A 25,608-nucleotide genomic window follows, 5' to 3' on the forward strand; every position below is an offset into this window, starting at 1 on the left:
GGAATGGAACCATTGCCTAATTGAGGGCTGCCTGTAATTTATAGAAGGCCCTGCGGATTCAACAACCTAAGAATGGACCCACCTTCGATATGGTTTAATCGGAAGCCTTTTGTCATCCTTTACGATGATTTTAAACAGGCCAAAGGTGAATTATTGTCATCCATATGACAAACGTGAATGGGCTGAGGGTGATGAAGAACTAGCTTGGAGGACTCTGGAGGTAGAGGAGCTGCTGGGAGGATAACAAAATCATGGTATGCCGGACTGGTAGCCTGAGTTGATGGCCTCCCCTGACAGCGAGATAAAGGGTGACTGAAGGCTGTAGCCTAATTACTGGGACTGTGTCCCCACCAGGGTGACAAAACTTTGAATTTATTGACTGATTGATCCGTGTCTATTAAACCTGGGCATTACAAACAACTAGGGCTAACTTGACTATCAAAATAAATTAATAGAAAAAAATTTAATCTTTCAAATCATTTCATATAAAAAATATCTAAAAATATATTATTTAAAAATTTTGTTCATAAATAAAAGTTCTGACAATTAGGACAATCTATGTTTATAATTTAAATTTGGTTGAGGAGGCCTGCCTCCCCCCATAAATTTATATAACTGCTCTATATTACAATCCTTCCAATAAGTTGTAATTGAGAACCCAAAGTTTTGGTGGCCAGGCGAAGGGAAGGACAGCTGGAGAGACGATGCTGGAAGGTCGAGCAAACATGAAATACAAATAAAATAGGCCCCTTCAAATGGGGGGTTACCCCACCCAAAGGCCTAGGGAAGTCCACAAAGCGAGCCATAATGTGAGAATCACCCACCCTTGAAAAAAGTTAAAACATGGTGCTTGCTTTGTTCCACTCCTTCCTATGGAGGAATGATTTCCGAAATCCTGAGAGATAGAGAGAGAGAGAGAGGAAAAAAAAGAGAGAGAGAGGAAGAGACGGAGAGAGAGAGAGAGATGAGAGAGAGGAGCGAGACGAAGAGCAGCTTTAAGGACACAATATCACCCTGGAGCAACTCCCGATACTAAAGTTCCTCGTTGGATGAATGGTTTTTGGCGCTTGGCTACCAATCTAGTGGTCCCAAACTTTCAACTTCCCGGCTCGGCCAATGCAGAACTCAGAGGAATTTATTTCTGGTGATAAAAATGCAGTTTCCTATTACAATGTGGTTCGGATTACCATAATAAGCTGTTAAGGTCCCGTTTGCTCGGTGACCATTTTGGGTTCCTAGCCGCGTGAAAATATCTAATAACCTTCAGGCCAGCCCTGGAGGCTAGCTGTGTCCATCAGCTCATGGTATCTTGGTAAAACTACAAGATATAATGAGTTTTCCAAACGATGAATCCAATTGGAAGGAAAAGGAAAAGGAAGGAACAGGATGCTAACAAGAAAGACGTAGCAGAGGGAAAAACTCTGGTCCAATTTGGGAAGGGGCAGGCCGAATCGTCCACTTAAGAAGGCGTGAACCCTTCCAAAGAAGGACAAGTAGAGTTCCTATGAATCCTCCTATTCTTATAGAAATTCTTCCACTGCACATTACAGAACCATGGAACAAAAACATTCCAATCAGGGGTTAGTGATACTCGCCAAAAATTTAGACCAAAGCACCTAACTTGCAAGGTGGTATGGGGGTCGATCGATGGAAAGACAAAAAACAGTGAACATGGAATCCATAAAAAAGGCCCAGACACCATAGTTGCCAGGGACTAAGACTAACAATCTTGGAGGGTATCCATGTTAACACAACAAGCACCTACCAAACACTCAAACGCACAGAATCATCAATAAGCAACAAAAAAAAAACCAGCTTGGTTAAGGATGGAGAGCAATTATTGAACATCCACCCCGCCCTAAGGCAGTTGAAAAAAAGCCTAAATTGCCACCCATGGATTGTTTAAGTGTAGTCAGTGACACCCCCTACCACCTCGTACACGCATGGGTTGTAACAAAAATGCCGACAGATTTCCTTGCATGAAAAACCTAAGATTGCTTTTAAACCCTTGAAATGCCGAGCCGGTATTTTCCAAAAGTGTCTCCCGTATTGCCGGCAGAGTTCGCAAGTGAGTGCCGAAGCGGGAAAAAAAAGTTTTTTTAAAAATCAACTGCACGCTTAGTTTTCTAGATTAAGAGTTGAATTTTTGGTAGTTTTTCTAGATTAAGAGTTAATTTTTGGTCTCCTTTTTTTTGTCATTAACCTGGGAAAATTAGTATTGCAACCAATTAGAAATAAAAAAAAGAAAAAATTCATCATATAAAAATATTGGAATATATAACAGCGCAAAAAAAAATTTCATATATAATTGAATACAAATCGTGGCGGTGATCGCGAAACGATTAAAAAATCTAATGAGTTAATTATTTTGATTTGTTGAATTGTTGATTGCACCCAAAAATTGCAATGATTTTGGTATATAACAAATTGCAAAACCGATCACAGATGCAAAAGAGAAAAATATTATCACAATATGATGCAATAAAAAAAAAGAAAAAAAAAAAAAACAAAAAAAAAAAATTTCGAAAAAGGTTCAACCATAAATCGAAATATTGTGCTTGAGACTTTCACCCCGTTTGTTGAAAAATGAAGGTAATTGGATTTTGGGGTAATATTATTTACACTGTTAAGCGTCTTGTAGCTTACAAATTGTAGTTTTTCGAACCATTTTGTTCAAGTTAAAATGGGGCCGGCCGGAAGCGCCTAGATATGGAGGTAATAGGGCGAAAAATGCACAAAGTCTGAAAAAATTTCATGGAGCTTCATATTGGCAATTTGAGAATACGTATACACAAAATATTTCGATCAAAATTCCTCTTACTTTTCGTAGTTACCAGGGGTAATTAGTTAACGTAAACTCCATAAGCCTAAAACATTGATCCGTACAAGAAGAAAATGCAATATTTGCCTACATTATCGGTTAAATTTTGATAATTATTTCAAATCAAAGAAATTGGGAGAAATGGGCAATCTGTAGACATTCCCCTGAAGTTCGAGAAGGAGACTTCAGGCCAAGGTAGTGGGTTTTTCCAGTCCTGATCTTTGAGTGCGGTTTACAGACGTCGAGGTAGTCTAACACATTCCATTTCACCTATGGACATACGCCTGCGTTTACGTATGTTTATGTAGGTTTCGGGCCAAGAATTATTCATCATGCCAATGAGGAAAAAGACAAGGAAAACATCTTGCTTAACATACAGACGAAGAAAAATCGCTCAAGTATTATTACACAAAGATCTATAATAAATATGCGTATTTAGAGGAAGAGAGAGGGTGGGAGGGTTTGCTTAGTAACGCCCCCGTCTTGCTTGACAGCACAACGTCACACTGTTGCCCAAGGCTACGACGATCTTTGAGCAAAAGCAGATCTTCATTCATGATTAAATAACAAAGTTTTGGTTTTTTAAAACCGAACCCAAAATGGGAATATGAAATTCATAATAAATTCATGATTTTAGTAAATTGTCCCTTTGTAAAAAAAAGAGTACGCCTTCGAGTCTTTCACCTCTTGCAAATTGCTCTTGCATTTACCGTTTGTTTATCTTGGTTTCGGGCCAAGAATTTTATCATGCCAAAGAGGAAAATCACAAGGCAAAACATCTCGCTAACAATACACCGAAGAAGAAAATTAGCCTGTAACTAACGCCGAGTTAGTGAACGGGGAGAGAGAGGAATTTGCGGTAGGAAGGAGTGCCCCATCTTGCCTCAAGCAGTAGGCCCCAGGCTGCGACATTATTGGAGCAAAGGGATCCAAATCATTTGATGATTCAAAGTTATGGATACTAAATAAAAGTAGTTTTGGTTTATTAATTACACAAAAAAAAGAAAATATACAAATTCATAATAATCATTATTTGATTAATATTGTCTTTATAGAAATACGAAGGAAAACTTTGAACGACCCGTATCTCCAAAACTATACTTATTGACCTTCAAAGTCTATTCTCCTCACGAGTTTTTTAAAGCTAGAACATTGGAATTTGGTATATAACTCGCAGGAAGACAATTATAGAACAATGCCAAATAGAAGCCCATTTTTTTCCAATTTTTGTTTCGTATTATTTTTTTTTTTTTTACTAAAATTTTTTTTCTCCCATGATTTAGAGGGTTTTTATTTTTTTACCATATTGGAACAAAAATTCATATCTTGCAAAAAAAAAAGGACTTTTAGAAAACAAAAAAACTATCCAATTCGATTGGAGGGTCTTACATCCAGGTCTTATATTATGGGTAGTTAATCCCAGGTCATTAAATATTAAAATTATCAAGGGAGGGAGATTAGGGATTTTGAAAAATGGTTGTTTTTTTCGGGATAACATCGCCCTGGCCGTCACAAAACTGAAGGTTCAGAGGGCGAAAATCATATGCGGTTTTGGAGATGGTCCCAAGTCCAAGTCACCTTATAATAATGGTAATGAATATCAAAGTCCTGTCCTTGAAAAAAGGGCATTAGCCGGCCGGCCCCCCTTAAAGTTGTCCTCAAAAGTCAAATTTTTTCTATTTAGAGTGATTAATAGGAAAATATTTCAAAACTGATAAAATAAAGCCTACAACCCATGGGTTTGGTTTTTTGTTGTATTCTATATTAAAATTGCCCACACATTTTCATATGTTTCAAAACTTTACGTAAAACAGTTGATATAAAATTGGTACAAATATTACGAGCAATCTGACGAAAGCATTTATGATTTTTTACAGTAGTTACTGGCGAGGATGTAAGGAAAAAAAATTTTTTTTTGTTTTTTTTTTTTTTTTCAAAAGTTCACCATAAATCCGAAAGTATTGTGCTAGAGACTTCCAATTTGTTGCAAAATGAACGGTAAATGATTGGAATAAATCCCTCAAACACCAATTGGGACGTAGTTTAACGTCCGATATTAAAAAAGTTTTTTTTTAATTTGCGGAAAAAGAAATACTTATACAGTTGGGGCCATCCGCTTAGTCACCGGATCAGCAATCAACGGGTTTTCCTTGGACCACTTCTCAGTCTATACCTATCCATGGTATGAAGTCCCTGGTAGGCTAAGCTCGTCCGGTTCCGATAACCAACAAATGCATGAAAACAGTTCACATTATGAATATTAAGAAATATTAAATGACCAATAAAAAGGTAATAAAATACATTCTCACCTTATATATTATTGGCATATCTTCATAATGTTATTGTAGATATTCATGGAAAATAATCCCAAATCATTCATTCATCAACTTGGTAGTTGCAGCGGCCAGGCAGAAAATGTAAACATTGTCCAATTGAGTTACACTTCAACAGTCACCATTTGTCATTCTTAACCTTTTTAGAATGTTAATAGTATTATTGTAACTTACAGTAGTTAATAACCATTTAGGAAAAACATTTACTTTTTTCAATTCGAACTTCTTTATTTTGTTTTGGTATAAATTTAATTCAAAACCACAAGCAGGTTCATACAAAACGATAATTGTCATAGATTATCGTATTGTTGTTTTGCCTATCACGGCGACGAAGGCTTAAACGTAATAAAAACCCATTTTACCTTATGTAGCTATTGTTTCCATAATTTATATTCATAATAAAACGCATATCTTAATAGACTTATTGGCATATCTTCATAATAAAAAAGCTTCTTTCAAGGGAATAATTCCTTGGGGAATGTATTTTTCACAAGACAAAAATACACTTTACATGTTTAATGCAGCATGCAACGATTACTTTAGTTTGATGTGATTACATTAATATTACAGTGATGGTTCTCTAATCAAGTACAGTAACTATTTTTTTTAATCATCAAATGTATATTTCATTCAAGAAAAAAAATAGTATGACCTACCGTGACCGTCACCAAACCTAGGTCTCGTTCGTACACAATGGATAGTGGTTTACACCGTTCTACAAACGACCGATGGTATTTTACGTAAGTATCCTCTTAAATTCTGTCATAAATCACTTTCACCGTATATACTCGGAGTAACGTTCGGATCTCCGCATATCATGCGACCCCAAAATTTTCACCAAGAAACAGTGCGTTTTGTCCATGGTATCTCCATTGAGAATCATGCAAGTTCCTTTTCCCGGAGGTCAGGTTCATAAGGTTGGTGGTTTAGCATGGCTAATGGCCGAGGTCGTTCAGATGTGTGATGCTGCTAGTGAAGTTACGGTAATTTTCTTACTAATCTCGAAGAATTCGAATAGAAGATCTCAAAGATTAAAACAAAAAAGAATACCAAGATAATAAAATAATTGTAAAAATAAACACGCCATTGGGAGTCCTAAATTCATTCTTCTCTCTCTCTCTTCTCACTCTCTCTCCGTCTCTCTCTCTCTCACAAAAGAAATAAATCTGTTAATTTTGAGTCTTTCACCCAACGGGTATTCAGTAAATGTGTTAGACATTGTGTGCGGGTGTTTAAAAAAAGTGTAGTACACACACATTCCCATGGTTTCTGGTTTTTGGAATTTTTCAATTTCGGGAAAATGTGAGGTCCAGATGCAATAATCAAACAAACATCACTTACTGCAGAAAAAAAAAATTTCCCTTTATGTGTTTTTCATTCATTGTTATTTTATTAATTACTGTTTATTTAAATAAATATTAACCCTTAAACCGCCGGAAGCCGGTTAAAAATCAAAAACCCCCGAATTCCCCCCAAAAAACCCCGGAATTACGGAGCCGGTTTTGAGCGATGGGCGGAAAGCGGAAAAAATTTTTTTTTTTAAAAAAATCACAGCGCGCTTATAGTTTTTGAAAGATTAAGAGCTTCATTTTTGGCTCCTTTTTTTGGTCATTGCCTGGAAATTTAGTATGCAATTATCAGAAATGAAAATAAAAAAATATCAATTATCATATGTAAATAATGCGATAAATGGTAGCGAAAAAAAAAAATTCATACATAATTGTATTAAAATCACGCTGTGCAAAAAACGCGTAAAAGCTAACGGGAGTTTTCTTTTTTTTTCGTTGTATTGCTACACGAAATTGCAATCATTTTGATATTAAACTACATTGTAAAAACAAATAAAAGCAACACCGGAAAAATATTATCACAAAAATTATGTACGAAATTCATAACGCACAGAACGTAAAAAAGTTTTTTTTTTTGGAAATTCCCAATAAATAAATTTAAAATTGTTCCTAGAAGACTTCCACCAATTTGTTTCAACCCCCCAAAATGAATACAAAAAACTTATTGAAATAATACGATACTGTAAGAAAAATTTTTAGCTTACAATTGGCGTGTTGTTTTTCGACCATTTCGGTAGAAGTCAACGTTGACCGCAACGTGGTTTTTTTTTCTATTTATTGTGATTTATATGCAAATATTTTCGAAAATGAGAAAAAAGCTACAACATTCAAATACTTTTTCCTTTTATTTTACATGAAATTGCGCACAAATTGTTTTCATATATAAAAACTCTATGAAATGCCCAATATGAAAAACGTTAGCAAATTTTCCGAGAAATTCGATGTACGCAATTTGGAGGGATTTATGGACGGGAGAATCCGCGCGCGGAGGTGGGAAGGAAAGTTTTTTCAATAAAATTCACCATAAATCGGCAAATATTGTGCTAGAAGCCTTTCCTAAATTTGTTGCAAAAATGAAGTAAATAAATTGAATTGAATATACTAAAATATAAGGAGTTTTTTAGCTTACCAATTGCGTTTTTTTCGACCATTTAGGTAGTAAGTCAACAAAGTTGGACCAAACGTGGTTTTTTTTCTATTTATCCGTGATTTATTTATTGCAAACTAATTTCAAAAAGCAAAAATGAGAAAAGATTACAAACCTTCAATTATTTTTCGTTGTATTCTTACAATGCAAATTGCGCAAACATTTTCAATAGATAAAACTTTATGTAACGCTAATTTAAAAATGGTGCAAACATTACCACAATCGCACGCATGATTTTTTTCCGGAAGAGTTACCGCGGCGGACGTAAGGAAAATGATATTTTTTGTTTTTTTCATTAAATTTCACCATACAAATCGAAATATTGTCTAGAGGAACATCCGAAATTTGTTTATTACAAAATGAAGTTAAAATGATTGAATATTACTAAAAATATACAAAGGTTTTAGCTTACAATTGCGTTTTTCGACCATTTCGGTACAAAGTCAAAATTGACCGGAAGGTTGAAAATTTGTCACATTACCTTTTGTTTTTATATTGAAAATATTTCAAAACTGATAAAAGCTACAACAACCATGGTTGTTTTTTAGTTGTTATGGTGCATGAAATTGCGCACAGTTTCCCATTATATAAAACTTTATGTAAACGGCTAATTTTTAAAATGGTGCAAACATTACCACAATCGGCATGTATGATTTTTTTCGGAAGAGTTTACCAACGCGGACGTAAGGAAAAAGTTTTTTCATACAAATTCCCACCAAATAAACGAAAATATTGCGCTAGATTACTTCCAAGTTTATTGCTAAAACTTAAGGTAAATAGTTGAATTATTACTACAATAATTAAGAGTTTTAGCTTGACAATTGGCGTTTTGTTTTTTCGACCATTTTGGTAGAGTCCAAAGTTGACCGAAGGTTGAAATTTTGGCACACTTATTGTTATTTATATGGAAATAAAATTTTCCAAAAACTGATAAAAAGTGTTACAAGATCATGAGTTTTTTTTTTATATTTTTAAAATGAAATTGCACACATTTTTCATATATAGAATACTTCATGTAACGGATATTTAAAACGGTGCAAAAATTATGTCAAAGTGGACGAAATAATTTTTGAGATTTGTCACTGATTACTTTTAGTGCGATAAGAAAAGAAATTCGCGCTTGCGCGCCTGCGTAACGGGGATTGTAAACAACAAACAACGCCTTGATCCGTGAACTCCCAGCATCCCCCCAGAAGGCGACGTGATTCAAAAGTTTTCGGATGGTAGGTCTCTTTAAGGTATTTTTCCGCGAATTTTTAAAAAAAAACTTTTTTGAGCTGGGACGTATGGTACGTCCATGTTCGGAAATCCGGGGGAGATTTTGGACTCGACCGTTTAATAGAGGGGGGGGCGTCCATTCGGCGTTTAAGGGGGTTAATTATAATACTGTTACATGAATGTCGAGATAATTAAGATCACCTATATAAAATAGTGTGGGACAAATTAATTATCATATGTTCACCTAATAGCTATTATTTTCAAAAAAAACAAAATTCCGTAAAACACAAAAAAATATATGTTACATAAACAATCAAAAATCTAAATGTTTTTGCAGTTCAACTTGTGAATTTCAACAAAATAAGTATGACTAGAATAAATATATTTTCACCATATCGATCGTTGACAGTTGTAGGCTCGTAAAATTTTGAGGATGGTCCATAGGGAAAAGGATTTGTACTTTGTGATTAACGTATCGCGAAACTACAACACCATGCAAGTATTTTCATACCACTATATTGAATGGACCCATCGCTACGACCACACTGGTATTTGTTTTCATACCACTATACATTAAAGTTGAAAAAAAAATGATCCATATTATATTATTTTGTTTTTCACGAAGAAATTAACTTATATAAAGAAAAATTATCGAGTAATTTTTGCCGTCAGCAGTCAGAAAATCACGAACATGGTAACGTTCAAGAACCTGGTGTCATTTCCACGGCATATGTCTTATAAATAGGAACAGAAGCAGAGGGCAAGTCATTGGATAAACAAGATCCTCCAATGGCGTACCAACCAGCCAATCAGGTGTTAGTTTATACTACTCTGTGAATTTACTTAAGTCGATGAACGTTTACACGTAAAACACCATGGGAAGCTTAACGATGATGTGTGTTGCTTTGCATACAGTGACGTAGTTTTTTGTTTTTATTTATGTGTATTTTAACTGATTACATGAATACTCTCACTCTCTCTCTCTCTCTCGTCACTTCCTCGTCTCTCTCTCTCCTCTCTCTCTCAGGAAAGGATACCGGGTCAATTGCAATTTATCAGTATCTTCCTGATAGACAGAGTAAATATTTAGGACTCCACCAAAGATTGGCATATTGTCATTATTTTATTATCTTGGGATTTTTGGTTAATCTGTTGGGATTTTTCCCATGCGGTCAACTCTTGGGATTAGTAAGGAAAAAATGCGATTATTGTTGAGGTAGCGCGCAACCCAACCAAATGAATCGGGGTAAGCCTAGCACGCCACCAAACAATAGTATTTACAAAATTGAGGCCGGAGCTCTCTGGCTGGGCTGTTTTAGGTCCACCCACGTGTGTTTTGATCGCATATCTGCCCAAATTTAAACAACAACAATCAGAATAACACCATTTTCTCCCATTACAGATTATCAAATATCTTTTCCGTTTCGCCGAGAATTTCTAAATAAGTTACGTAGGTTCACGATTGGATAAAGTTTTTTTATGCAATAAACAAGAAACTGAGCCAGATATTCTTTATCAAACAGGGCATTCTCATTTTGGTTTGGTGCTATTTGGGAATATTTCAACCAGTTTCCACGTGTGTTTAAAGCCATAACTGACTGTACAGTCTGGAGGCATTTCTCCCTTCTACACAATATCTTGATTTTCTTTTTGACATCGTATGGTATAGAAAATAAATTGGTGAGCAAGGAAATATGAAATAAAGCATAAACAGTAAAGTTTGACGAGTGAGAAAATAAACAATCGTATACAGAACAGACTCACTTCTCTCTCTCTCTCTCTCTCTCTGAGAAAATAATAGATAGGAAACAATGACTGACAATATAGCTTTGAATGCGATATTGGCAAATTTTTTGGCCTGACGGAAGAGTGGAGTGGACTTTGACACCGACTTACAAGTTATTGCCTGTCATCTCACAGCCATAGATAGACATTCAACTTCACAAGCCGAGGAAAGGGCAAATCGTATACGAAATAAATTGGTATGGACAAAAAATGTGAAATGCGGGCCTATGTTGTCCCATTAAAAAAGCTCTCGCTCGGTACAAGCTGTAAAGATTTAAGGAGAGACAGAAGAGAGAGAGAGAGAGAGGAGAGAGAGAGGAGAGCAGAGATAGAGAGAGAGAGGAGAGAGGAGGGCGGAATAGGAAGATTAAAAGAAAAAAAAATTAAAAAAAACCCCCAAAAAAACCTACAAGGGAACAAAAACCCTTCATAATCTTATAATTATAGCCTCGGGGAGGGGTTGTCTTCAAGGACATTCAAAGGTCTGGTCACACACCCAACCTGGGCAGTTGGTTTGTTTTTTGTAAAATTTAGCATAAGGGCCAGATCTTTTAAAATGCCACGCCCAGAGAGCGCGCCACGGTGACAATGACCTATACCAGTTCCATATGAATTGACGATGTCCTATACAAAGAAAATGCAGGAGATTGAGGATGAAATGATCAAAGATCTGGAAGATGACGCAATTATGATGACTGCCTTGATGGCAAAGAATTCAGAGGCAGTATCTTTGATGATACGGTACACCCGGAGAGCGACTTTGGAGGATTTTAGTTTATTAATTTTATGCAATCTTTTTTAATTTTTTTTTACTTTAATAAATTTTCACTTACCTGCGCATCTTAAAAGTGAACCCAAAATAATAGTTCAAGTAACAAATGGTTTCTTTTACTGAGTCAAAACAAAAGGTAAAAAAAAAAAAAAAAAAAAAAAAAATCCTTCTTTGGTTGTGGCGCCTTAACTGATTTGGGAAGGGAATTTAAATTAAGATTGGTTAGTCTAGAACAGTTAAACATGTTGTAGAAAACCAAAATAATGCAAAATGGCGCACGATCGCTCTTTTGGTATTTTAAAATTCACAACTAAGTAATAATTGATCAAATGCATACCAATATTATGGCTAATAGTGAAGTACAAGTAAAAAACATAACTTTTTAAAAGATATCTACTGTTTTCCCTCCCGGTAGTAACTATCGCGATCTGCCGATTTGGGAAAGCATAGACAGTACGCTACTTTTATTTTAACCGCGTGTATGAGTGCGGACGCCCCTTTAAAATTTAGCTTCAAAAATTAGGTTTCAAAAGTCCGCATAATATGCGAGGTATATTACTGGTACTTTTTTGTGGAGCACCCAATTACTACGTATAATCCCGGAAAATTACAAAAAATCGCGAATTTTATCAGAGCAAGATTCACTAATTTACTGTGTTTTCTTTTTTCTTCTTTTTCAATAACTAAATGATTTTTAGGATAACACTCATTTACAAAATGTTTTTTACAAATTACTAGTGAATGGTAAATAGCAAATTTTCCTCCTCTCCGCATCTATCTCTTCAATCTCCGTCGTCTCTCTCGTCATCTCTTCGTCCTCTCTCTCTCTCTCTCTCTATCTTCTTTTATTTTTATCCTTGCAGAAAAAAACTATCAAATACTGATCTATTATTTATTATCGGAATAAAAGAAAAACAAAAAGGTCCTTTTATTTCTTTCTGTGATTATGAAACTGCCTCAATACGAACTTTTTATAGTTGAACTCAATGATGATCACATTATAACAGCATCACAAAGAGAAAATCTTTATCCAACTATCCATGTTTCATTTCTTATTCACCATCAAAAATATTTCAAATACAAAATTTCATTATGTATTTCTTTCGAAAAAAGCCCCTAAACTAGTTAACAGTACGCTCGTCCTAAGCTGGTTCTATCAAGCTATTTAACAGTTACTTCATCCCAAGTCCTCCCAGCCTCTCTCTCTCTCCTCTCTCTCTCTTCTCTCTCACCCTCTCTCTCTCATCTCTCTCTCCTCTCTCTCTCTCTTTTATCACTTGCATAAAAAACTTATAATACTTATCTAATTATTATCGTAAGAAAAGAACAAAAAGGTATTTTATTCTTTCTGTGATTTACGAAAACTGCTTCAATACAAATTCTTTTATAGTTGACTCTATGATTACTCACATTATAACCAAAGTAGTACAATAGAATATCTTATCACTATCCATGATTTTCATTTCTTCATCACCAAAAAATAAAAATATTTCAAAATACAAATTTTCACTATGTAGTTTCTCGCAGCTAAACTAATAACCAGTACGCGCTCGTACCTAAGCTGGTCTCTCAAGCTATTCCAACAGTTAACTCTACAATCCCAAAGCCTCCTCTCTCTCTCTCTCTCTCTTTTTGAATCACCTTGCATAAAAACTATAATTACTGATCTATTATTATTCTTAAGAACAAAAGAACAAAAAGGTCCCTTTTATTCCTTTCTGATGACTTTTACGAAAACTGCTTCAAGACAAACATTTTATAGTTGAACTTCAATGATTTATTCCACTTATTTAACAGTATACAAGAGAAATATCTTATCACTATCCATGTTTCATTTCTTGATGCACCATAAAAACACTTTCAAAGACAGATTTTCAGTTAATGTAGTTTCTCGAGCTAAGCTAGATAAATAAATATTTAAAATTATTAATTATCCAGTAGCGCTCGTCCCATAAGCTGGTCTATCAAGCTATTCGAACAGTTTACTCTCATCCCAAGCTTGCTCTCTCTCTCTCGTCTCTCTCATCTCCTCTCTCTTCTCTCTCTCGCTCTCTCAATAAAATTATGAATACTGAATCATAATACCATCAAACTATTATGTACATAAAGTTAACTGATAGGTAATAATTCCATTAACCCTCTTACGCCGGTAGCCCTAAAAATCAAAAAAACGGTCTCCCCGTATGCCGGGCCTGGTTTTGAAGTTGAGCGCGGAAGTGGAAAAAATAACTTTTTTCAAAAAATTAACAGCGCGCGAAGCTTTTGAAGATTAAGAAGAGTTCATTTTTCGGCTCCTTTTTTTGTTTTTTTTCATTTGCACCTGGAAGTTTAGAATGCAACCATCAGGGAAATGATCAGAAATGAAAAATAATATCATTATCATATGTAAATTACTGGCGATATAGGCGGTAGCGAAAAAAAAAAATTCATATATAATTGTTTAGATTCAAATCACACCTGTTGTCAGAAAACGGTCAAAGCTAACCAGTTTACTTTCTTTTTTGGACACAGGGGTTGGTATGCTTTTACACTAAATTGCAATCATTTTTGATATATAATAGCATTGGTTTAAAACAATAAAAGCCAACACCCGGAAAAATATTATCACAAAATGATGTACGAATTCGTCAACGCGCGGGTACGCAAAAAAAATATTTTTTTCAAAACAAAAATTCACCGTAAAATCCACAAATACGTTTCTAGAGACTTCCAATTTTTTTTGCAAAAGTTAAGACAAATGATTGAAATAATTTTGACGATACTGTAAGAGTTTTAGATTAGAATTGCAGATTTCGACCATTTCCGGACGAGTTAAATTTGACCGAAAATTTCGAAATTTTAGAAATTTTAATATATTTTTTCATTATTTTTTTTGCACATATTTCGAAGATGGGAAAAAGCTACAACCTTCAGAATTATTTTTTATTGTATTCCTTGCATGAATTTGCGCCACATTTTGATAATATGAAACTCTATAAAAAAGGATAATATGAAAAGGAGCAAATATTAGGACAATGCCATGTAACGTATTTCGGAGACTTGCGGCCCGGCGAATCGGCGAGGCGGAGTGAAGGTAAATATATTTTTCAAAAATTCAAAATTCACCATAAATTCACAATATGTTTTTAAGAGACTATTCAAATTTGTTTCACATAAATGAAGAAAAATGAACGGAATATTACTGAGGCCGTAAGAGTTTTTAGCTTACAATTGCGTTTTTCAACTATTTCGGTTAGAGTCAAATTTGATTTCCGAAACGTGGTTTTTTTTCTATTTATCGTGATTTATATGCAAATATTTCGACAAAAAAAAGAGAAAAGCGTAACAACCTTCCCAATCATTTTTAAGTTGTATTCTAGCAATGGAAACTGCGCACATTTTCATATATAAAACTTTATGTAACAGCTAATTTTTAAAATGGTGGCAAACATTTCAAACAATCGCACAAAAAAAAATTCTGATTTTTTTCGGAAGTGTTACCGCGCCGAACGTAAATTTTTTTTTTCTGTCATAAATTCAACCATAAAAATCGGAAATAAATTTTGTGCTAGAGAACTTCCATTAAGTCGTTGGCAAAAACGAAGGTAATGATTGAATTATTACTAGAATATAAGAGGTTTTAGCTTACAAGTTGCGTTTTTTTCGACCATTTCGGTGAGATCAAAGTTGACCCGAAAAGTTGAAAATTTTTTGCTACTTAACGTTATTTATATGAAATAAAAATTTCAAACTGATAAAATGCTACAAACCATGGGTTGTTTTTTGTTTTTGTATTGTGCATGACAAATTGTCGCAGCCTTTTCCCATATAATTAAAACTTTAATGTAACGGCAAATTTAAAAAAGGGTGCAAACAAAATTATGGACAACTGCGCACCGACAAAAAAATTTGATAGGAAGAGTTTATAGCACGAACGTAAGGAAAAAGTTTTTTCATAAATTCACCATAAATCGAAATATTGTGCTAGAGACCTCCAATTTGTTGCAAAATGAAGGCAAATGAGTGAATATTACTATAATATAAGAATTTTAGCTTACAATTGCGTTTCTTTCCGACCCTTTTCTGTAGAGTCAAAGTTGACCGAAAGGGTTTGAAATTTTTGCACTTATCGTTTATTTATATGAACAAAATATTTCAAAATTGATAAAAGCTACAATCATGAAGTTATTGTTTTTTAGTTTGTATTGTGCATGAAATTGCGCAAATTTTCAATTTATACGACTTCAATGTAAAGGATAATTTAAAATGGTGCAATAATTATGTCAAAGTGACGAAATAATTTCAGAGAGTGTCACTGATACCTTTTAGTGCGATAAGAAAGAAATTCGCGCTTGCGCGCCTGCGTAGCGATTGTAAACAAAACAAGCCTTGATCCGTGAACTCCCAGCATCCCCAAGGCGCGTGATACAAAAGTTTTCGGCTGGTGGTAGGCCTATAAGTATTTTCCGCGAATTTTTAATAAAACATTTTTGAGCCGACGTATGATACGTCCAATCGGCATACGGGAGACATTTTGACTCGACGTTTAATACGTCCAATCGGCGTAAGAGGGTTAATAAAATTCATTCTTTTTTGGCAACTAAATTGTTTTCCAAAATAATTCTTTCGGTAATAAACGTCCATCAGCTGATTCTAAACGTAAACAAAAGATAAAACTAGATTTTTTATTGCGTATTTTGCTGTTTATACATTAATATTATAGTTGGGTGTGTAATCTTACAGTAAATCATGTGTTTTTTTTTTATCATAAATGTTCATTCACAAAATAGATATACTATGTACTTTTAGTTTGGTTGCAGCAGCCAAATCATGAAAATGGAAAGGAATTGTTAGGTAATATACTTTTGTTGCTGATCTGATGAAGGGGAAATTGAAGATAGGAAAGAATAACTTTGAAACTGTCTTGAATTTAGTTTAAGGTGATAGTTGAAGACATATTTGGTGCTTGAACTAAAGTAGGCAGTTATAAACATTGAAATAGTGGTCTTGGGTGGGTTAATTATTAAAGTAGGCAGTTAAAAGCAATTTTTAGGGGGGGGGTATCAGGATAACACGGGTATTTACTTATCACGGGGGTTCTGGGCCCTATCCCCCGTGATTATCGAGGCCCTACTGTATTTATATCCTACAACACCAGTTGTTTCCTTTCTCTCCTTATAAGTTTAGCTGTCTCTTACCCTCCACCAAGGGTGCCAATCAGCTAAGTATATATCTGACAGGAAAGTTCATGTACAAAAATGATATTGTTAAACTACAATAAAGTTTTGTACATACTTACCTGGCAGATATATACGTCTAATGGCCCGCCCAGCCTCCCCTCAGGAGACAGGTGGAAGAGAAAATCTGACAGGAGAGGGGGATTGGTTCGTACACCTGCCACCCAGCGGCGGGTAAGGTAAACCACCTGACCTACCTGTCGCGTGTGCCGCGAGATTTGAAATTCTGTCGGGAACGTCGGAGACTATAGCTAAGTATATATCTGCCAGGTAAGTATGTACAAAACTTTATTGTAGTTTAACAATATCATATTTACTACTGTTTGGTGTTAATCTAAGGCTGTTATGACATGCTTTCATTCTTCACTCTTTGTATTTGATGATTGTTTGTGTTTTATATATATAACTGCAGATCATTTTATTTTTTTAATTAACTTTGTATTCTTCTTCTTCTTCCAGGCTAATGTTAAACGGATGCCAAGAGAAGAGATGATATCCTAAATAATCAATACAACCAGAGGGACTTCAGTCACATCCTCATTTGCAAAGGAAATGTAGGTAAGCAATGCTTGTTCAGTCACCCACCAAGACCACATATGGATCATAAAGTGAAATAATAGATCTGAATGTATGTAACCTGAAAAAAATTTTGGGTTAATGTATAATGGTCATTTATATGTAACAGCTCATATCTCCCTCACTTCTTGGATTCCTCCTAAAATATCCTTTTAGTGGTAATCTTGTGTTTCCTGCTTGTCGACTGAGGTCTGTAATTTGGTTGGTTTGTCCTGATGGCTGATTTTTTTTTTTTTTTTTTAGTTGGTGTAGGAACTTCTGTATTTGTATCAAGAGTTTTATCCTTTGTAGTTCCTGAATTCAGTTGCTTTACTTGATAACTAAGTTTTGAGTAATGAGACATTTTGGAATAGTTGTTGGTTTTTTGCCGGTAAAGGATATAGGCCTGATTAACTTGTCTGCATTTGGTGTTTATGATTAATTGATTTATGTAACCATCATTCTCAGTTCATGTTTCCTTTTTAGTGAAGCTTGAAGCCCCTTGTGCTAAGGAAGACTAGATTCAACTTAAGAGGGTTATGGGATGTCCCTTAATTCCATTATGATGGATTTTTGGAATGATAAAATGGAGGAATGCAGATGAAACCTATAGTAGTAGGATTGTGGCAGTCATCTGTATAAAGAAAAAAAATGTGGAAGTGGTGTTAACTGGCCCTTATGACATAATCCTTATCTGTAGACAGTGCTGTATAATTTAGTCAAGAATCTGTTAGGAAAATCTCTAGCTCTTTCAGTTGAACTAGTTTTCATATTTAACTTGGTATCTCTGTTCTAAGTCTGCCTCTTTCCCCATTGCATTAATATCTTTTTAATGCAGGGTTTTTTCCGAGATGAAGACTTCTTTTCAGTAGACGACCAATCATTTGCTGATCTCTGGATATTACCCTGGCTTTTAGACTCAAAGATTTCACTAAATTACTTGATACTAATATGTATCTGTAAAAAGAAGAGTTTAGTGTGGTTGAATTCTTATTCTTTTCATGTCACTTTGTAATATAGGACGTATATGTAATGTTTGTTTTTAACTTTGCTCATAACAAAATTTGTTAATTACTGGATACTCTGCCTTTCCAGATTCAGAATTTTTTCATATATATATTATATAAGCTGTTTATTTTCCACTATATTTTACTCCCCCTGCTGGAATGAGGAAGGCTTATGCAGTAACATCTGCCCAAAGGACAGAAGTGGGAGACGAAGACATCTGTCAGTTGGGAAGGGAAAGGCACTAAGTATGGAATCACTGTTTTTTTTTAAGACTAATTCAAAGTAATCTACTGTGCAGGTCTAGGAAGACTAGGCCCTCCTTGGTTTGGACGAATAGAGATTAAGGGGTTGTGGTATCTCCTTTCCTCCGTAGTAGCAATTCAGCTTGAGTAAAGCAAGAGGTGTAAATTTAGTTTGAAGTTGAAAGAGAATTTGGGTTTTCGTATTCCCAAATTAGAGTGTCCCATTGTACTCAGTGTCCTCCTTCCTTAGGGCCTGAAAGTTTCGGTAGGGGCACACTTCTGTTACACAGCAAGGAAGTTGATCAATCCAGGAAGGAGTTTGTGTGTATGGATCATGAAAATGATTGTGTTGTTGTTGTTGTTGTTGTTTATTATTACAGTGGGGCATCGCTTATTCACGGATCAGTTTTCACGGATCCAGTTAATCACGGGTTTTTTCTTGGACCGCTTCTCATGCTACATCACTGGTATGAATCGCTGCATCACGGGTTTGTCGTGTTGCGTATGCGATGTTTTTCGGTAGGCTAACCCTGGGCCGTGGTCCGATAACTACCAACATTCATTTAAAGACTCGTATAATGATATTAACCTCTTACGCCGGAGCCCTAAAAATCAAAACGTCTCCCGTATGCCGGGCCTGGTTTGGAGTAAGCGCGGAAGTGGAAAAATAATTTTTTCAAAAAATTACAGCGCGCGTACTTTTGAAGATTAAGAGTTCATTTTTCGGCTCCTTTTTTTTGTCATTGCCTGAAGTTTAGAATGCAACCATCAGAAATGAAAAATAGATCATTATCATATGTAAATAATGCGATATATTGGTAGCGAAAAAAAATAAATTCATACAATAATTGTATTCAAATCACGCTGTGCAGAAAAACGGTCAAAGCTAACCAGTTACTTTTTTTTGCGTTGTATTGTACACTAAATTGCGATCATTTTGATATATAATACATGTAAAACAATAAAAGCAACACCGGAAAAAATATTATCACAAAATGATGTACGAATTCGTAACGAGCGGACGTAAAAAAAATGTTATTTAAAAAAATTCACCGTAATTCTAAATAATGTTATAGAGACTTCCAATTTGTTTCAAAATTAAGACGAATGATTGAATATTACGATACTGTAAGAGTTTTAGATTAGAATTGCAGATTCGACATTTCGGACGAGTTAAATTTGACCGAATGTCGAAATTTTAAATATATATATTTTTTGATATGGACATATTTCGAAGATGGAAAAAGCTACAACCTTCAATTATTTTATATTGTATTTTTCATGAATTTGCGCACATTTTGATATATGAAACTCTATAAAAAGGCTAATATGAAAAGGAGCAAATATTAGGATAATGCCATGTACGTATTTCGGAGACTTGCGGCCGCGAATCGCGCGCGGAGTGAAGGTAAATATATTTTTTCAAAAAATTCACCATAAATCACAATATTGTTTTAGAGACTTCAAATTTGTTTCAAAATGAAGAAAAATGACGAATATTACTAGGCCGTAAGAGTTTTTAGCTTACAATTGCGTTTTCAACTATTTCGGTAGAGTCAATTTGACCGAACGTGGTTTTTTTTTTTTTTTTCTATTTATCGTGATTTATATGCAAATATTTCGAAAAAGAGAAAAAAAGCTACAACCTTCAATCATTTTTAGTTGTATTCTACATGAATTACGCACATTTTCAATATATAAAACTTTATGTAACAGCTTAATTTTTAAATGGTGCAAACATTTCGACAATCGCACAAAAAAAATTCTGATTTTTTCGGAAGTTACAGCGCGAACGTAATGTGTTTTTTTTTTTCATAAATTCACCATAAATCGAAATATTGTGCTAGAGACTTCCAAGTCATTGCAAAATAAAGAAGGTAAATGATTGAATATTACTAGAATATAAGAGTTTTAGCTTACAATGCGTTTTTCGACCATTTCGGTAGAGTCAAAGTTGGACCGAAGTTGAAATTTTTGCACTTAACGTTATTTATATGAAAATATTTTCAAAATGATAAAAGCTACAACCATGGGTTGTTTTTTGTTGTATTGTGCATGAAATTGCGCACATTTCCATATATAAAACGTTTATGTAACGGCAAATTAAAAGGGTGCAAAACATTAGGACAATCGCACGAAAAAATTTATCGGAAGAGTTATCGCACGAACGTAAGGAAAAAGTTTTTTCATAAATTCACCATAAATCGAAATATTGTGCTAGAGACGTCCAATTTGTTGCAAAATGAAGGCAAATGATTGAATATTACTATAATGTAAGAGTTTTTAGCTTACAATTGAGTTTCTCGACCATTTCTGTAGAGTCAAAGTTGACCGAAGGTTGAAATTTAAATGCACTTATCGTTTATTTATATGAAAATATTTCAAAACTGATAAAAGCTACAATCATGAGTATTTTTTAGTTGTATTGTTGCATGAAATTGCGCACATTTTCATATATAATACTTCATGTAAAGGATAATTTAAAATGGTGCAATAATTATGTCAAGTGACGAAATAATTTCCGAGATATGTGTCTGATACTTTTTAGTGCGATAAGAAAGAAATTCGCGCTTGGCGCGCTGCGTAGCGATTGTAAACAAACAACGCCTTGATCCGTGAACTCCCAGCATCCCCCAAGGCGCGTGATACAAAAGTTTCGGCTGGTAGGCCTATAAGTATTTTTCCGCGAATTTTTAAAAAAAACTTTTTTGAGCCGACGTATGATACGTCCAATCGGCATACGGGAGACATTTGACTCGACGTTTAATACGTCCAATCGGCGTAAGAGGGTTAACTGACAATAAAGGTAATAAAACCATTCTCACCTAAATATATTATTGTCCTATCTTCGAAATAAATAGCCTACTCAAGGTTTATGTACGACGTTCATTGGTAGGCTAAGCGTAGTTGCAGTGCGATAACCGCCAACGTACACAAACAGATTCACATTATGATATTAACTGACAATAAAGGTAATAAAACCATTCTTACCTTATATATTATAGTCATATCTTCATAATAAATAGCCTATTTAAAGAATAATTCCACATCATTGCACTCAACTTATCGTCGGAGTGGCCAGCCACAAAATGTAAGCATATACCTAATGGTTTATGTCTACGGTTTGCGTTCAAAAGCGACAAAGGCACATTTTTTGTTTGATAAACTTTTAGAAATTTTATAGTAGTGGTAGTGTAATTACAGTAGTAATAACATTAAGGCTAAAATTAATTCGAACTTCATTATTTATTTGGCAGTATTCGTATATAACCTCTCTGAACAATGAAGTCATACAAACGCTATTTTGTTTTCATAGATTATCGTAAGTATTGCTGTTTGTTATTTTGGCGACGAAGCGTAACGAAATACATAAAAGCATTTTTTCCTACCTATATATTATCGTCATATCTTCATAATAAAAAGGCTATTCGTGAGTAATTCCATATCAGTGAAATCAATCTTTTATCTATGCGAGGCCAGCCAGCTGACAAAAATGTACGTACGAATATGAAAATCAAATTATGGTAGCGTTCACAGCAAGATTATCTTTCGAAATTTTTATAGTACTATTCATGCTACGTAGTAATTATGTTTGGAATTATACATAACATTAATTTTCAATACAAAATATCATCGTTATTTTGGTAGTGAATAATAGTTTAGAATTATCATACACACACTGCATTGTTATGGGTTTGTGGCAGTGATAAAACCAAAATAACATTCTCCTTTAAGTCGTCATATCTTCGTAATAAAAAGGCTATTCGTGAAGTAATTCCATATCAGTGAAATCAATTTTATCTATGCGAGGCCAGCCAGCTGACAACATGTACGTACGTATATGAAAATCAAATTATGGTAGCGTTCACAGCAAGATTATCTTTCGAAATTTTTTGTATAGTAATATTCATGCTAGTAGTAACTAATGTTTGGAATGGAATACGTAACATTAATTTTCATACAAATATCATCGTTATTTTGGTAGTGAATAATAGTTTAGAATTATCATACATACACTGCATTGTTATGGGTTTGTGGCGGTGATAAAAAACAACAAAATAACGTTCTCCTTTAAGTCAACGCGTTTAGGAAAAACATGACATAGAATCGACTTTGCGGACTTCGTTCACTTTGATATTTTTAACGATACAATAACTATCATTTGTACTACTAAAACCATCTCACATAAGTAATTTTTCATAAGATATGTGTTGTTGCAAAAGCTAGCTATACATAAAAGGCTTTTATAATTTAAGTCATCTTAGATATACATATGTACCCAAACTCATTGTGGGGAAATTTACTACTGTTTCCTCGGATATTGAAATACTTTAGCATCATTCAAACACTTTAATAATATAATGCATAAATACTAGGCTATACATATTTACATCGTATACAAATACTACATACAGTTATATACACATACTTTTATATACAAAGTTAACAGTTATATACACATACTTTTATATACAAAGTTAACAGTTATATACACATACTTTTATATACAAGTTAATCATATGAGTAGTGATCAGACGACAGCTGTGCACTGGCCTACGTACGTACTACTTACCTGTAAAAATCAAAAAGAAATTTGTTAAAAAAAACCACAAATACATTAGTATATGTGCTGTACCACCTTAAACAGTCATGCTAAATTACTTTATGTATACGTATAGCAATATTTCAAAGTTTAATGGTAAATATTACTTAGAGCAAACTGGTACTGTACTCACCAGTGATCAATGTTGACTGAAGATACTAATGATGGTGAATTAGCTGTGCAGTCGAATGAAAATGAAGATAAGACTGCACAGCAAAGCAGAGGAGTTACGTCTCCTCTGGGGGCGTCCCTTCCTCCTCTTAGGAGGCGTTTCAGGCGGAGGGGCCTTCTTTGCCACTGAAAAATAGATAGTGATGGGCAGCTGCAGCAACCTGCTTCTTCATGGTGCCTCAGAAGGTGCTGCATAGGGGCTCAGTGCCCTATCAATACTATTGGCGAACTTTAACGCACGTTCTACGCAAGGATCCCGTTCCAAAATGGTCTCCTTCGCCTCCTTGAACAACCTGATATAATTGTTCAGGAAGTCCAAGGTAAGACCCCCATCCTCATCCCCCTCGTTCCCTGAACCTGTCGAGTCTTCGTCGTCGTCGATGACAGAGTCAGTCTTTTCTTCCAGATCCTGGTCCGTTAAGAGTTCAGTGTGTGTGTCGATCAAGGATCCCACTTCATCGTTGGTGATGTCGTCGAATCCTTCTCCACCAAGGATCTTCGCCAATTTGACGGCATTATCAATTGCAGAATGTTGATTTTCTTGTGGAGAAATCCCTTGTAATCGTTCACACACTCGGCCACAACTTCTTCCAGCAGAATTCAGGGTTTCTTTCTTCATTTCCTCAATGACCTGTCAGATGACGTTCAGACAGGTAGCGATTGTGAATTTCGCCAATAAGCTTTGAGTGTGAATTCACTGTCGTCATCCATTGCCTTGACTAGGTGATCGAGGGAGTTCCGGGTGTATAGTGCCTTAAAGGCACGGATTACACCCTGATCCATGGGCTGCCGAAGAGAGGTGGTGTTCGCAGGGAGGAACTCGATCTGGACTCCCTCATAACAAAGATCAGCAGGGTGGCCACCGGCGTTGTCCATAAGCAACAAGACCTTGAACTCCATACACAAGTCGCTGAGGTATTGCTTGACTTGTTTGGAATGAAGATTTGAAGGAACCACCGTTCCGTAAGGACTTGTTGATCCAGGCCTTGGAGTTATGCATCCAAAACACCGGCAGCGTATGCATTTTTTTATTCTTGAGGGTCCTGGGTTTAGCGGACTTGTAAATTAAAGCTGGCTTCAACATGAAGCCTGCCGCATTGCCACACATGATAAGGGTCACCCTATCCTTGTGTGCTTTGAAACCCGAGGCTCTGGCTTCGTCTTTCATAATATATGTACGTGACGGCATCCTCTTCCAGAAGAGGCCAGTCTCGTCCATATTGAAGACCTGAAAAACAAAAAGATTAAAATGAATAAAGTATGTAATGCTAATGATGTTTGAAATTAACATATATATATAATAATAAATAAAGGAATTCAGTTAAAAAAAAACTATGTAATAAAAGTATAAAATCGTATACATAAAGTTAAAACCAACCTGTTGCGGACAGAAGCCTTTGTCGCTGATTAGCTTTTTGAAGGTTTCTGGATAATTTTGGACAGCGTCCACGTCTGCCGATGCAGCTTCGCCATGCAAGGAGACATACTTGAGCTGAAATCTCTGCATGAATCGGTGAAACCAGCCCTTGCTTGCTTGAAACTCCTGAAGAGCTGAAGAAGGTCCTGCTTTTGGTTTTGGGCTCTTCTTCATTAGAGGCTTCGTCGAAGCCTAGGAAGTCGCTTCTTGAGCTACGTCGCTGCCTCGGTCTCGCTGCCATTTGAAAATTTTGCATAGAGCTGCCGTGCCTTCTCACATATGAATACACGACCAAGGGGAACGTTCTTCTTACGGCAGTCGTGTATCCACAGTGCCAAGGCAGACTCCATGCGTACCACAGCCTGGTCTCGTACAGTACTCACTTTCTTGGCGCTGCCAAGAAAACTAATGCCGACGGCCTTTCTTATCTCGACCTCCTCCTTCTTGATGGACCTGAAAATATATAAAGAAAATTCATTAATTAATTATCGTTACAGCATATATACGTATACGATATGCATATTTGTACATTATAAGCACTTTCGTTGATAAAACGATTACATACCTGACTGTACTTTCATTAACTGCAAATCGGCGACCTACGGCTGCAAAACTGTTGCCTGCTTTAAGCATATCAAGCAATTCCACCTTCTGCTGGAGGGTCATGACCTTCCTTACTCGCTTAGGCTCATTGCCAGAAGCTTACCAGAGGCAGGAACGTTTAGGAGCCATGGTATGGATTAATATAAAAATACACGTGACTGGAGAGAAAACTAACAAGATGCTACCTGAACGATCTAACGAACGCGAATGAGAGGTCAGGACATGAGATTGCCGCATTTAAAGATTCCCTCACTGGATTAAGTACTTTGCGCACGCGCAGGCTCGCCTCTGCATGTGTGATCGTGGGGAAAATGACATTGTTATGATACAATAAAGTTTCATACATACTTACCTGGCAGATATATACA

At 35.3% G+C, this 25,608-nt stretch overlaps 2 protein-coding genes across 2 annotated transcripts in view; both read right to left on the minus strand.

Moving 5' to 3' along the window:
* Positions 1 to 25,608, minus strand: part of LOC135222086 (uncharacterized) — a 303,969-nt gene that overhangs the window by 64,565 nt on the left and 213,796 nt on the right. The window lies entirely within an intron of this gene.
* On the minus strand, positions 23,866 to 24,811 carry LOC135222562 (tigger transposable element-derived protein 1-like). The gene is made up of 3 exons (XM_064260649.1): positions 24,599 to 24,811; positions 24,327 to 24,448; positions 23,866 to 24,205 (listed from the first exon to the last, which is right to left on the minus strand). The coding sequence occupies exons 1-3, from the start codon at positions 24,809 to 24,811 to the stop codon at positions 23,866 to 23,868; spliced, it is 675 nt and encodes a 224-aa protein (XP_064116719.1).

This window comes from Macrobrachium nipponense, chromosome 3 (genome assembly GCF_015104395.2).
Source record: "Macrobrachium nipponense isolate FS-2020 chromosome 3, ASM1510439v2, whole genome shotgun sequence".
NCBI classification, from domain to species: Eukaryota; Metazoa; Arthropoda; class Malacostraca; order Decapoda; family Palaemonidae; genus Macrobrachium; species Macrobrachium nipponense.

Coding starts and splice junctions, on each gene's coding strand:
- LOC135222562 (XM_064260649.1), bottom strand. CDS start 24,811: ATGAAGAAGAGCCCAAAACCAAAAGCAGGACCTTCTTCAGCTCTTCAG. Junction 24,449..24,598: donor AAGGCTTCTGTCCGCAACAG/GTTGGTTTTAAC, acceptor TTTGTTTTTCAG/GTCTTCAATATGGACGAGAC. Junction 24,206..24,326: donor GATAGGGTGACCCTTATCAT/GTGTGGCAATGC, acceptor CATAACTCCAAG/GCCTGGATCAACAAGTCCTT.